This window comes from Alligator sinensis, unplaced genomic scaffold (assembly GCF_000455745.1).
Source record: "Alligator sinensis unplaced genomic scaffold, ASM45574v1 scaffold299_1, whole genome shotgun sequence".
Taxonomy (NCBI): Eukaryota; Metazoa; Chordata; order Crocodylia; family Alligatoridae; genus Alligator; species Alligator sinensis.
Genome location: NW_005841981.1, coordinates 2,697,774 through 2,711,898, shown reverse-complemented (window position 1 = coordinate 2,711,898; position 14,125 = coordinate 2,697,774). Strand labels below are relative to the sequence as shown.

The following is a 14,125-nucleotide window of genomic DNA, read 5'->3' as shown; positions in this document are numbered from 1 at the left end:
ATTTACCAACTGTTTAGCTGGCCTAATAAAAGATATCACATCTACCCAAAGAACCTTCTCTGCCTATGTCCTTAGACCAACACGGCTACAACCAACACCTCCATAAGTATATAGAAGCATTTTACTTCTCATTATACAGGTTTGGGTACCAGCACTGCTAAGGAAGCGAAGGAGTATTTTGCTGACATGGAGAGACATCGCATCTTATTCAGATATGCTGGTCCTGAAGATGATGCTGCCATCACGCTGGTAAGAACATGTTAAGCTCCTCTCTTTTTCCAGCTGTCAGCATCAAGAAATCCTTTGTTTTATTTGTTTCTTGGGCACAGGGCCCCAATGTCTGATTTGTAGACAGTGAGAAGAATTTAGGCTCTCTTCTAGCTGCTGCTCTGAAGACTCAATTTTACTCTGCTGCAGTTTTTTTGACTGGGGGTGGGGAATTGGGAATTAGTTTTCTGGTCTTGAGTGATTTGAATGCTTGTCTTCATTCAGCTGGAACAAAGTTTTAAAGCTGAAGTAATTCTTAGGGGAGTTTACTGAATGCTTTACAAAGCTGAACAACTTACAAACAATAACTGTCATATCCTGTCTTCTGAATTTTTTTTTACTCTATGCTGAAAAAGCATGAGAAACACGAAAAGGTATATTCATCTTCTCAAGATAAGTGGGTACTGCCCAAGTAAAAATGGTTCCCTACGTTGTAACCCAGAATTGCTCATTCCAGGACAAACGAGGCCAAATCCTGGCTATTCAGATTGTAATTCAGTCCTTACACAGGCTGTGGGGGGTTGGGACAGACTTGCTTGATCAGCTGTGGCTGCCCACAAGTTTCAGATACCACCCAGTCAGCCCGTGACATCATTGTAGCTCCTGGTAGCAACTATGATGGGACTGCCCTCAGGCTACCTCCACTACCTGTTCAGCCTCTACATCCACTAGAACCCTATTAATCATTGCTAACCAGTGGCAATGGCTGACTGGGGTGCCTGAAGGGCTCCTTGAGAGTTTATTGGCTAGATGGGCTATCAGGGAGCACACTGTTCTCCCACCCTTTTGGGATGGGGAAGGAGAGCAGAGCACTGTGGGATACTGGGGGTTAGAGACCTGTACAGATCTCTAAAAAGTTGTTAAAAGTTGATAAAGTTGTTGTGGAAAACTTTGAAACAGCAACTTTTAGTAGCAGATGTTCCATTTTGGGGATTTTTTTAATAGTATGAATTGTGTGGACACCCACTTTCTGTTGTGCTAAAGCAGCATATGTCACACAACACAGGAAGGAAAAAAAACCCATCATCTGTGCCAATCTGACTATGAGGTAAAATTCCTTCCTGGTCCCATATGTGGTAGTTTGATTGAGTAGAGGAGCAGGGCCTTCTAGCCAGAACACGTACAAAATATATTTAATACCTGCATTAGAGCAGCAATTTATATAGATTTTTTTCATGGCTAACTTTTTTATTTTTCCTAAATAAATAGTATTGTATTCCTAAAAGCATGGTGAAACTGTTCTACAGTGATTTTTTTTTTTTTTTAAATTGCACATCTGTAATATGATAATGATTTAACTTACCTGAAATCTTGTCAGGCCTTCAGTAAAAAGAAAATTGATGACCGAAAAGAATGGTTAACAAACTTTATGGAAGACAGACGACAGCGTCGGTTACATGGTCTTCCAGAGGTGAGCTCTAAGTAAGAGATCCGGAGGATGGGAACTAGACTTAATGTAGTTTTGATATTGAAAGATTAATAATATAATATATATATAATAATGTATTTTCTTTTAGCAATTTTTATATGGTACAGCAACAAAGCATTTGACTTACAACGACTTCATTAATAAAGAGTTGATCCTCTTCTCAAATTCAGACAATGAGAGATCCATTCCATCCCTTGTTGATGGTAAGTAGATGTAAGGATGCACTTATTTATCTTCTTTTGTTTTTGAAGGATGCAATTTTATTTGAAAAAGAAGATAGCACATTGTGAATGAAGAGATGGGATCAGGGAGAGAACCTGAGAACCTGTATGTCTGCTTTATTTTATTGCCACTGCTATGCACTGAGTGCCCTCCTCTTCTGTGAGGAAGCTCAAGTGGATGCTTTGGAATTTATTTACTTGGACCAAAGCACTTCTCTGTATGATATAGGTGGTTTGAGGTCATATTTCCAGATGCTCACTATAGGCAGCAAGAGAACAGAACTGAGTGTATTTTGTTCTTGAGTTCTGCATTCCATGTTTGTATGGTGACCTGTGTCAAAGTGGTCCTATGGTGAAACCAGAACAAATTTATGGGAAGAAATGTACGAGCTAAGTCTCTTGCTTCTGTTTCCAGTACACCAATGTGTGGTTGTCTGGTTCATTGAAAATCCTCCAACACCCAGTTAACCATAGGAATATCTTTGTACTGGCAAAGTATGGTAGGGTCTCATCTAGCATTATATTATTAACTAGGTGCTTGAAGGGACTAGTGAGGGGGGACACAAAGCCTTTCCTTGGAATTTTTGCTTTAGACTTGACTGAGGTTAGCAACAATAGGAAATAGTTATTCTTCAGTGAAATTAAGTGGCTTTGTTGATCTTGGAGCAGTTTTAGGGCATGTCTACACATGTAATGAATACACCTGAATTTAATGGCGCAGTAAATTCAGCCATATTAAACTGCACCCAGGTGCACCTGGGTCGGGAGCAAACTGAGCCTGATGAGAGCAGCGTAGTCCAGGGCTGCTCCTGCCTTGCTTCCCTGTGTGCCAACCCTGGGCTGGCATGGGGCTCTGGGGGCACCCCCATTCTGGCAGGGGCCTGGGGGCTCAGGCCTGGGATCTGGGGGGTGGGAGCTATTTTTGGCTTCAGGGCAGCTCTGAGCCATGCGGTTGTGGCTTGGAGCTGTCCCCAGAGCCAGAGAGAGCTCTTCCCCAAGCTCCACATGGTTCAGAGCTGCCTTGGGAGCTGGGGACAGCTCGTTCCCTGGTACCAGAGCTCAGCTAAGCCAAGTAGCCATTGTTGCCCCCTGCTGCCTGTGTTGACTGGGAAAAATTTGCTCCCAGGTGGTGTCTGCACGTGTGCTTAGGCGCACTAGTTTAAAGCACTGTTTTCTAATATCTGTATCTGTCAGTACTGACAAATGGCACTTCAATTTTAATCTACTGCTCAGTAATTTCTGCTCATGTGTAGATGGTGATGCTTTACAGCGCATTATATTAATTTAATGCACAGTAAAGTGCACATGTAGACATGCCCTTCGAAAATTAAATTACCAGGTCTTCAAATGTGGCAACATCCTTTCCACATAGGACTTAGAGCATACCCAGACAATTCAAAATATACGGGGAGACCCGAAGTAAAGGCTTCATTTCAGGATTTTTAACTTTTTTGATAGTAGAAAGGTGACAGCAGTTTCTGTTGAAGTATTTTAGTGTTTTAGAATATAATAGAAAGGGTTTGTTTCAAATTAGAATACAGGTATGTCTCTCAATGCTGCATGATAATATTGAACTAATTGGTTAGAAATTTACAGCTCTGTCTCTTTTTACAAGCACAGTATTCACTTGCACTTAGAAACATACTTTTTATATTTATTATTTTGCCAAGTATTATGTTTTTTTTTGTTTTAATTTAATTTGAAAGTTTTCTTCATTTCAACATATCCAAAGAGATTTGGAGACATCTATAATGATTAAAATTTTTTAAAGTGTGTGCATTAGGATGTTTAAAAATATTATTTTTCTAAACAGGCTTAAAACCAGGACAGCGCAAAGTTTTGTATACTTGTTTTAAGAGAAATGATAAACGTGAAGTCAAAGTTGCTCAGCTGGCTGGTTCTGTTGCTGAAATGTCAGCCTATCACCATGGAGAGGTGAGTGTGAAGACAGGGAAAGATGTGTGTGTCATCATCCCCTACTTCCCTACCCCCTTGTATTGGAGCATAAGGATGTACTTAGTTAAAAGCACTTGTCAATTGAACAATAGTCCTAGGTCAGGGGGAAAGTATCTTTAAAAGTAAATCAGAAAGGCTATAGTTTGATAAGACACCTTGGTTCCATTTTTTATGTCTACTTCAGGTCCAGTAATGTTCAAAATAAGAGTTTGTGGGTTGCAGGGAAACAGAAGGGTAACTATTTTGTAAACTTGCAGCAGGTCCTCTATTATACCAGCTGTAGGCCAGATCAAATGTTTAAACTTTGAACAGGAAAGAGATGTTTTAATTAGGGTCCTCCATGCCCCTTTGCATATTCAGCAACACCCCCCCCCCCCCCCGAAACACAGAGAAAATTTTGCAATTACCTGATGCAGTTTCTCACTCTGTTAGGTGAAGATATTTCAAAGCCAGGGCTATTTCCCATATACTAGTGAAAACTACCAATGACCAGCAGTCAGACTATAAATACAAAAACATTGTGGGGGACAAGGGAAGCACTACTGTCATTTCCTTCCTGTACAGATGTGGATTTTTTAAAACAAACAAAGCATAGTGTATAAGATGAGAGAGATGAGTCATGCACATAAATACTTTTGTACAGGAAAAGATCTGGCTAAATGTGGTGGTGGGAGGAAGCACAGAAGCACAACCTTTTAACAACTATTTCTGTAATAAAGCGTAGCCTTCTCTTTTCAGAGATGGCATGTTTTGAAACCAGTGTAGGGTTAGTCGCATATTACCTAGGAATGAAGACACACATTCTATGCTACTGATAAATACAAATTCTTACACTGAATGATAACAATGTGGGTGTATTTATTTTTCCAGCAAGCATTAATGATGACAATTGTTAACTTGGCCCAGAACTTTGTTGGAAGTAACAATGTTAATCTTCTGCAACCCATTGGCCAGTTTGGTACCAGGCTTCATGGTGGCAAGGATGCTGCTAGCCCCCGTTATATTTTCACAATGTTAAGGTAAAAGCAGATTTTCAAATTGACTTTATTATGGCATCACAGAATTTGTAGATGTTTGTGTGTGTATTGAGAGAAATTATGTAGCTATGTGCAATTAGATCTCTTATTTAGATGTGCAGATTGAGTGTTTTGAATACATCTGTTATCCCACTGATTTTGTGGGAACACTACCTTAAGGATTTTTAAGTTAGCTAAATGTTTTGAATCATAAGGCTAGAGACATTGAAAAGTTAGGTTGCCCAGTTCGGTTTCCAATCTTATTATGATTTTTCATAGAAGTTAAAATCCTACACTTCATTTTTCAGATTTATGTTCATTGTCTCTTAGTCCACACTATATTTGCTAAATTTATAGATAAAGAGATTGTTTTTCAATTTGGCAGTCCTTTAACTCGACATAGGTGTGAGAGTCAGTAGGTTCTTTCCTTTCAGTGTTACAGTTTGCAGACCAAGTAATGACCTCAATTTTACCTGTACAGCCTCAATACAAACTAATGGAATTGCATACATATACACATATGTATATATATAATTGAAACATAATTTAAAAGTGTTCTTTCATTAAATACATTTGTGTGTAATTTGGCCTACAGAATGTATTGTCTACAGTACATTTGTCCAGTATAGTTTTAGACATTACAAGCAGTGCTGCTATAATAGTTTCCTATTTCATAGTCTGGTATTCAGCCTAAATTTTCCTTTCTTAATTTTATTCTCTTACTTAGTTATGTCTACTTTATCTGTTAATTTTAGCTCCTGGATCTCTTCCTAAAAAGCTTTTTCTGTTGCATAGTAGTTAATATTGTCTCCAGTTATATTTGATCCATCTGTTTTGGAAGTCTGATTTGCCTAGTGCACTGTGCTAAACTAACAAGGGTCCACTGATAAAATCTATGTTTGGAAAATATTTAATGAGCTGTCAAGTCTGCAGTTAAGTCTAGCTTTTTTGGCTTGGTTGGCAACTGAATAAATACTGCACTGATACTATTTTGTGGCTGGTGACCTATGTCTGGTATTTTGAGCAAGTACTATACAGAGATAGATGAGCCCCGAGTACCTGAGATAACAGGGGTTTTGTATATATTAAATACGTCAGTTAATATAAAATATACAATATGCATGGCTTACAAATGAACAAGCAGTCTGAGTTTTTTTGAGGAAGAGATTGTTTCACTGAGAAGATTCAGTAGTATTTCAGTCCCTACTTCAAGAATCTTCAGCATCATAATGACAATTTAAGAGAGAAATATAGCTTTTTGAAACACATAAAATTGAGCCAAAAATAAAATTTAAGCTATGAGTATTCATAGAATAGCAGCTTATAACTTACTTGATTTTTGTTAAATTATTCTAATTTTTTTTCTTTTCTTTTCTTTCTTTTTTTTTTTTAAAGCCCTTTGGCAAGGCTGCTCTTTCCTGCAGTGGATGACAACCTGCTTAAGTTCCTTTATGATGATAACCAGCGTGTAGAGCCTGAGTGGTACATTCCCATCATTCCTATGGTTTTAATAAATGGAGCCGAGGGAATTGGCACTGGGTGGGCCTGTAAACTTCCAAACTATGATACCAGAGAGATTGTGAACAACGTCAGGCGAATGCTAGAAGGCTTAGATCCCCATCCTATGGTAAAGTAATGAAAACTTGTATGTTCCTTCAACCAACTTCAGTTTTGTGTTTATAAATAGCATTTTATATCACTCTAGAAACATTTCACAGCCAAATTATTACCTCCTTGGACTTGGAGTGCGTCACTAATCTTATTAAAGGTATCTTCAACGAGCCTGGAGAAATGAAGATTTTTAGTTTTTATAGAAACTGGCAACTTTTATAATTCTGATTTGTTTAAAGGCACTTTCGCTATTACAGCGAGTAATATGTTGTTAGGATGCAAATACAATTTATGGTTCTAAGAAGGCTATGACATTGTGATCTGATTGATAACAAACTGTATCCATCATTCTTTTAAATTACAGTAGAGATAGGTAGTTAGCCATGTTAGTCTGAAGTTGTTGGGCAGAAGGTAGGCTACAGTTGTACCTTATAGACTAACTGAATCAGGAATGCATAAGCTTTTGTGAGCAGAAGCTCACTTTGTCAGATGTTGGCACTATCCTGCCCATCTTCTATGGGTTACAGTCTCTCTTCAGGCAAATTTATAATTTGTATGGTTTGCATTGGTGCCTTCAAAGCCACCTTTCTCATGGCATAACTGTTGGCTACAGATTTCAGCTTTTACAGTGCACAGAATTTCTTCTCACAAACTACTGCAAATAAATTTTGTTTTTGTTCTAGCTGTATTTGTTGGACTTCCTTTTGAGATATCCTGGCAGTTTAGTGCACTTAATCTACTTTAATCTACAGTGTGTCCTATTTTGGGGGGTCTTGTCTATATTTTGACTATCTCTCAGAATCCCACTGCCATCTTTCAAACAAGATTTAATCTACTCTGTGATATGTTGCTATAATTTGTATGTGTATGTTTTGGTTTCTAATGTAGTATACTCACTATAACTTAAGTTTGTAAGATACATAGGAAACTTGTGTAAATAACAGTGCCAGCAAACTTGACAGCTTTAGTATAAAACAAATATTTCTTCTCAGTGTTTTGTTTTAAAGAATATTCCTGTATATTCTTTGCATTTGCAGCTTCCCAACTACAAAAACTTTAAAGGAACTATCCACGAACTTGGTCAAAACCAGTATGTTGTTAGTGGTGAAATATTTGTGGTGGACAGGAACACAGTAGAGATTACAGAGCTTCCAGTAAGAACATGGACCCAGGTTAGTAATGCTGAAACAAATTTAGATTTTAAAATAAACTTTCCTAAAATATTTAATCACATACTCAAATTTCAATCATTAGATTTTTATTTTGGTGGTAGTATGCATTGCATGAAGCTACTCATGGATTGCCTTTTCCTTGGCTTCCATAGAAGATGTGTTTACTCTTGTGTCACGTACTATCTTTTTTTAAGGAATGCTAGCTTTTCCTCTTGGGTTAATGTTTAATATCTGTTCTCCTCTGGATGGCTTTAAATATGTATCCTTTGGCTAGGCTCGTGAGATGCCTTTTGACACTTGTGCTAGTTCTCGTGTGAGTTGTGCAGATTGCTTTGTGAAAGGTTGAATTGCAAGTGCATGTTTGTGACATGAAGTCTGGTAGCTATGCTACATGTAGCTTTTTAGCATATCTGTTTGCATTGCTCTTGCATTTTGAGGATTTAAAACAAGAACTGTAAGGATTACATGTTCGTTTTTTTTCTATTCTTATTATAGGTATACAAAGAACAGGTGCTAGAACCTATGTTGAATGGGACTGAAAAAACTCCAGCATTAATTTCTGACTACAAAGAGTACCACACTGATACAACTGTGAAATTTGTAGTGAAAATGACAGAAGAAAAACTTGCACAAGCAGAGGCTGCTGGACTACACAAAGTCTTTAAGCTTCAAACAAGTCTTACTTGTAATTCTATGGTAACTTTTCTATGTTTAATTACCTGAATTGTTACAGTAACTTGTTGACTTGGTTTTGGCTCTAAATCCATATGATTGATAACTGAAATATTTCGTGTTTTATTACTGACAAAAGTAATTGCTGATTATGTTGTGTACTTTTTCATAGAACAAATGTCTGAACTATTCAGCAGCTAGACAGCGTTTAAACATAACACTATGTTATTTTCTGCCATATTGCAGATAAATCTGAGCATCACACTTTAGTCAGAAACATTTTTAAATTCTTATTTTATATACTACAATTGGTTATGAGTGATCACAAGGGCCCACTGTCACATCTCATTTTATGATCAAGGCCACAGTATTTATTTAAGTTAGTGCACTGTTACGCACACATTACTCAAGTGCATTGTCAGTTTTGTACCCAGAGGCAAATATTCATATCAGTAATTTTTACATACATGCATAACTGTTTATAAATAGGGAATGTGATTTGTAAAAGCTTTGGGTAAAGACTGACAAGGTTCCTTGGGTGCCTCTTCAACTGTTGTTTCTGTACAGACAGAATTGCACTCCTTCAGGCAGCTTCTAGATACTGTTGTATACAAAATATTGCTATTATTCTAATACAAATAGAGACATACTATATACATATAGATGTCATTTGAAATACCTTATTAAAAAAGTAAAGGGCCCAATGCCCTACTGCTTTGCACTGTATCCTACAGAAAGCAAACGTACCATATAAAAATGATGGTATCTTATACTTTGCGTGGATTTATATGTCTATATACAATACTGTAAGTGGAGAATCAGGGTTAAAATTGGTAATAGGCCTGTTAAATTTTAGAGCTTAATCTATATTTCCTGCAAACTTAAATAGATACTTAAGGTAGCTTTAAGTGCACAGATAATGTAGAATTAAACCCCTGGTGTGTGTATTTTATACCTGAAGTATTTTTGAGAATTTGTGAAATTTTGATTTTCACAGCTGACATGAGAAGGAATGCTTACTTATTTTAAATACCGGTTGAGTATTACAGGTACTCTTCAAATATTACCTGTAAATTATTACAAATGACTAGTTTTATTATACTGCTGATTTAATACTTATACAAAAATGGATCCTAAATGCCCAAGCTAAATTAAGGAACATCCATAGATGTTTTGAATACTGTTTGAAAATATTGTTGTATATCTAATGCATTAATTGGATGGGGATTTATTTCTGTCTGTAGGTAAGTTCATTTACTTTATGATTGTACATTAAGGCTTACAACTGGAGTGATCGATCTCTTGCTAGTGTGAGATCATAATTTGACTTCAAGAAACTTAGAAAATATCTCTACCTGCCATATATCCACAAATAATGTAATATACAGTGACTCTTTTGTATGTATGTTGATTTAACAACATTTAATTTACTCAGTGACTTTTCCTACAGGTGCTTTTTGATCATATGGGATGCCTGAAAAAATATGAAACCGTGCAAGATATCCTGAAAGAGTTCTTTGATTTACGATTACATTATTATAGTTTGCGCAAGGACTGGCTTGTAGGAATGTTAGGGGCAGAATCTACCAAACTTAACAATCAAGCTCGCTTCATCCTAGAGAAGATACAGGGGAAAGTTACGATAGGTAAGAAGACGAACAATAAAACTAAAACTTAGAACTGATAAAAGCAGAAAACATTTCTGTAAATCAATAGAAAATAAATATATATACACATGTATGTATACCTATTCATATGTATTTTAATAAATATGTGAAATTAATAAAATAAAGCATATTTTTCTTCACCATATTTTTTCTTTGTATTTCTCACACAGAGAATAGGTCAAAGAAAGATTTGATTCAAATGTTAGTCCAGAGAGGTTATGAATCTGACCCAGTAAAAGCCTGGAAGGAAGCACAAGAAAAGGTAAAGGTCGGAGGCCTCTTGATATTGTATTGTTATGTTAATGTTAAGAAACTGTGTAAAATAAATTATTCTCTTCCTTCATTTTAAAAGTCTACCACTTTTTTTCTTCTTGCTATATTAATAAGGGCATCAAAGTAAAGAGCATTGCTAAATAATGTACTCCTTGTGCATACAGATAAAAACACACCAGTTAATATAAGATGAAAGTTTAAATGCAGCAAACATTAGGAAGCTCACTATACTGTTCCTAGTTATTTGACATCCTCAAGCATTGTATACAGCATATTACATCAGTTGAAATGCTATGATAGTCAAGTTTGATCAATTGCTAACACCATCTTTGTTTATATGAGTGTACAATGTATGTATTTGTATGCAGAAAGAAAATCTAATATCTGACCTTTGGAATAGAAAATTGATATCATCTTTTGTTCTTTTCAGTTTTGTGCAGGTCAAGGTAAAATTTACTAGTGTTAAATTTAAAAAAAAATGTTGAACTTATTTGAGGAGAAAGGTCATAATAACTCCTTTCACCTCCTTAAATTACTATTTTTAGTAAAGCACAGGAAGAATACATGTTGGAAATCATTTTTGAAAGTGGCCTTAACTTGATCCTAGTACCCTTTTTCAGTGGAATTGCTGCTTTATTTTGTGTGTGTTTATTTATAAAGTTAAAGTGGGTAATTGTAAAATATATAGTCATTTCTAATAGAATTTTTGTGAAAAGAAGGTGGAATAATGACTGTACCAAATAAAAGTTTATAATACTCACAGTTATACAGCACTTCCTCTATCTAAAATGTTAGTACTCTGTCTTTTCCTTGCCCTGAAAAAAAAAGTTGTGTAAAGTGTCTGGAATACACAGATCAAAGGTTAGCTGAATCCTAGATAGCTAAATGGTTACGGCAGGTGTATATAGTCAATAGCACATAGATGGTAATAGGGCCAGTATCATACCTGGCTTCCTTTGATTCTACAGCCCAAGTAACCCAGGTATCTGCTTAGAGCTGTATTGACTGTGCTTTCAGTGACTTGTATGGCGAGTCTGGAACGAGGCTGGCACGCATACATCTGGATATATAGCAAGATGCCTTAGCTTTTCTGTCAGTGCACCCAAAAATTTAAAATGCATCACCATATAGTTTGGTCACTTGTTTTAAAACAGCTTTTCAAAATCAGTAATCTGGAATGACAGTTTTAATATGCTTTCATTGTAGGCAGCAGAAGAAGAAGATTCACAGACCCTAAATGATGATGCTTCCTCCTCTTCAGGCTCTACCTCAGGTCCTGATTTTAACTACATCCTAAACATGTCTCTGTGGTCTCTTACTAAAGAGAAAGTAGAAGAGCTAATTAAACAGAGAGATTCAAAGGTTTGTATATTATAGAAAAAAGGTCTCCCTCATTGTCAGTATATCTTATATAAATCATTTATATTATGAATGTTCCTTATATTATATAGGAACAACTGTATACTACCTTAATGTTTTAGGAAAGGGAACTTGGTGACCTCAAGAGGAAATCTTCTTCAGACCTCTGGAAAGAAGATTTAGCAGCTTTCGTTGAAGAGCTTGAGGTATGTTTGAACATCTTTCTGAATATAAAAGTATTAAGCATTAATACTTATTTTTAAAGTTCTTTTTGAAACATGTTCACTTAATGTACAACAAACAGGGAACAGAATAATTTCTGATAACATACCAAAACAGCTATTTTTCATTAAGATGGCATTATATAATTCTTTACACATTTCCCTTGATTTATGCAGGTTCTGTATATGCAAATTTGCTCTTATGCGATGACCCTATTTATACCCAAAATTCATTATATGTGAGGTAAATTCACTCTTATGCGATCGGCATCGGTGTGCTTCTCCTGCTGCAGTGGCTCTGGGAGCGGCTGATGCCAGCTGCCTGCAGCTGCTGGGCTGCACTGTGCCCTGAACCCTTCAGGGCTCCGCTTGTCCCCACTCACACCCTAGCCCCTGGGCTATGCCATGCTGCGGTGCAGGCAAGTGGCGTTGGCCATTCCCAGGGCCGCTGCAGCAGGGTCTGGGGTGAGTGGGGACAAGTTGCACTGCACCCCATGTCCCCCGGGCCTCTGCTTGTCCCCACTCACCCCAGCCCCTGGTGCAGTGGCCCCGAGAACAGCCAGCACCAGCTGCAGAGGGAACGCAGTGGGTGGGGGGTGGAAGGACATGGGTCTTGCTGCTACGCACACCCTGGGAGGGCTGCAAGCTGGGGAGCGGTGCTGGGCTCTTCCCAGGGGGCACGTGCCCCCAGATCTGCACTCTGGACAAGAGCAGGCTGCCGCCTGCATCAAGCACTGGGAAAATCCCACTTCCACCATTGTCTCCAGCCTGCAGTAGCAGCCTGCTCTCATTCCGTGTGCAGATCCAGGGGCATGTGCCCCCAGGAAGAGCCCTCCCAGCGTGCACCTAGCAGCAAGAGCTGTGCCTCCCCTGTCCCATGCCCTGTGCACGCTTACCCCCCCCAGCCCCAGCCTCACACTCTCCCTGGCTCACTGCCGTGGGAACGTATCCCTATTTGTTACCTTATAAACTGGGTTCCCTTTATGTGAATTTGATTTATGCGCAGTTTTCTGGGAATGTGTGTACCACATAAAGTGAGGGACATGTGTTTTAATTACAGATTTTTTCCCCAGGTTTCCTTTTTCATGCAAAACATGCCACATACTTAGTTCCTCTCCTCCTCATATTCCTCTGGCAAAAGCAATTTCGGAATAGCTGTAGTGTGATCCCTTTATGGAGCACTGAGTCAAATTAAGTGATTGTACTTGAACGAGTCAGTTCTTGAAGCAGCTGAAACGCTAATTCTAAAACTTGAAAACTGACTTAAATTGAATTGCACTTTATAGAATCATTAGAGCTGTAGTTTAAATGTCTACAGAATATGTTTGGTTTGAAAATAGTCTAATACAAGAGTGTCAAACTAATCTGGACCAGCGGTGCTGGAAATTTGACTATGGCAGCATTAATTGCTGCAGTGTCTGTGGGCTGGATTCAGGGTGCTGGGCCATGTCATGTGGCTTGTGGGGTTGCCTACAGGGCCAGAAACCTGAGATTGGCAATGTTAATTGCTGTGGCTCCTTTGTGTCAGATGACAGGGCTCCTCACTCCAGATCCAGTCTGTGGGGTTCCCAGTAGAACTGGGAATTCGGTGGTGGGACAGTCTGCCAAATTTCTGTCTTCATGGGAATCCTGCAGGCTATGCAGCCTATGGGCTGTATCTTTGACACCCGTGATGTAATACATTGTATACAAGTAATGCCAGTCAACGTGGGTATATAGAAACTAATTAAATAACTTTCAAAGAGATTAGAGAGGTAATAGTGTCAAAGTCAGTAGCTTATGACTTTGGCTTCATGAGTATTTGATAGGATACTGCATGATCCCACAATGATACAAAATCAGTATGGCATGTCTTGGATTAAAAACTGGGTAACTGATAGGTCTCAAACTATAATTGTAAATGGGAAATTATCACTGAGTATTTCTAGGGAGGTTCCTCAGGACTGGGTTCTTGACTTCACACAATTTAACATTTTAATCAGTGACTTGAAAGGACCAAAGTCATTACTAATCATGTACAGATGACACGCAGATTAGGGGGATGGTAAATAAGGAAGAGAATAGGTCATCAATACTGGAGTGATTTGGACTGCTGAATAAACTGTGTGTGTAAACAGTTCATAGTTTCATAGTTTCTAGGGTCGGAAGGGACCTGGGCAGATCATCTAGTCTGACCCCCTGCCACGGCAGGAAAGAGTACTGGGGTCAAACAACCCTGGCCAGATGTTCGTCCAGCCTTTTTTTAAAGACCCCCAGGGTAG

At 38.0% G+C, this 14,125-nt stretch overlaps 1 protein-coding gene across 8 annotated transcripts in view; it reads left to right on the top strand.

Moving 5' to 3' along the window:
- The window catches only part of TOP2B (DNA topoisomerase II beta), an 88,771-nt gene that overhangs the window by 61,735 nt on the left and 12,911 nt on the right, over positions 1 to 14,125 (top strand). For all 8 annotated transcript variants that reach the window (XM_025201013.1, XM_025201019.1, XM_025201020.1 and 5 more), the window contains 12 exons: positions 140 to 249; positions 1,586 to 1,678; positions 1,785 to 1,899; positions 3,731 to 3,852; positions 4,744 to 4,892; positions 6,285 to 6,516; positions 7,538 to 7,672; positions 8,168 to 8,368; positions 9,795 to 9,990; positions 10,182 to 10,273; positions 11,491 to 11,646; positions 11,766 to 11,849. In XM_025201013.1, the coding sequence (XP_025056798.1) occupies positions 140 to 249; positions 1,586 to 1,678; positions 1,785 to 1,899; positions 3,731 to 3,852; positions 4,744 to 4,892; positions 6,285 to 6,516; positions 7,538 to 7,672; positions 8,168 to 8,368; positions 9,795 to 9,990; positions 10,182 to 10,273; positions 11,491 to 11,646; positions 11,766 to 11,849 (1,685 nt within the window). The remainder of the gene's footprint in view (positions 1 to 139; positions 250 to 1,585; positions 1,679 to 1,784; positions 1,900 to 3,730; positions 3,853 to 4,743; positions 4,893 to 6,284; positions 6,517 to 7,537; positions 7,673 to 8,167; positions 8,369 to 9,794; positions 9,991 to 10,181; positions 10,274 to 11,490; positions 11,647 to 11,765; positions 11,850 to 14,125) is intronic.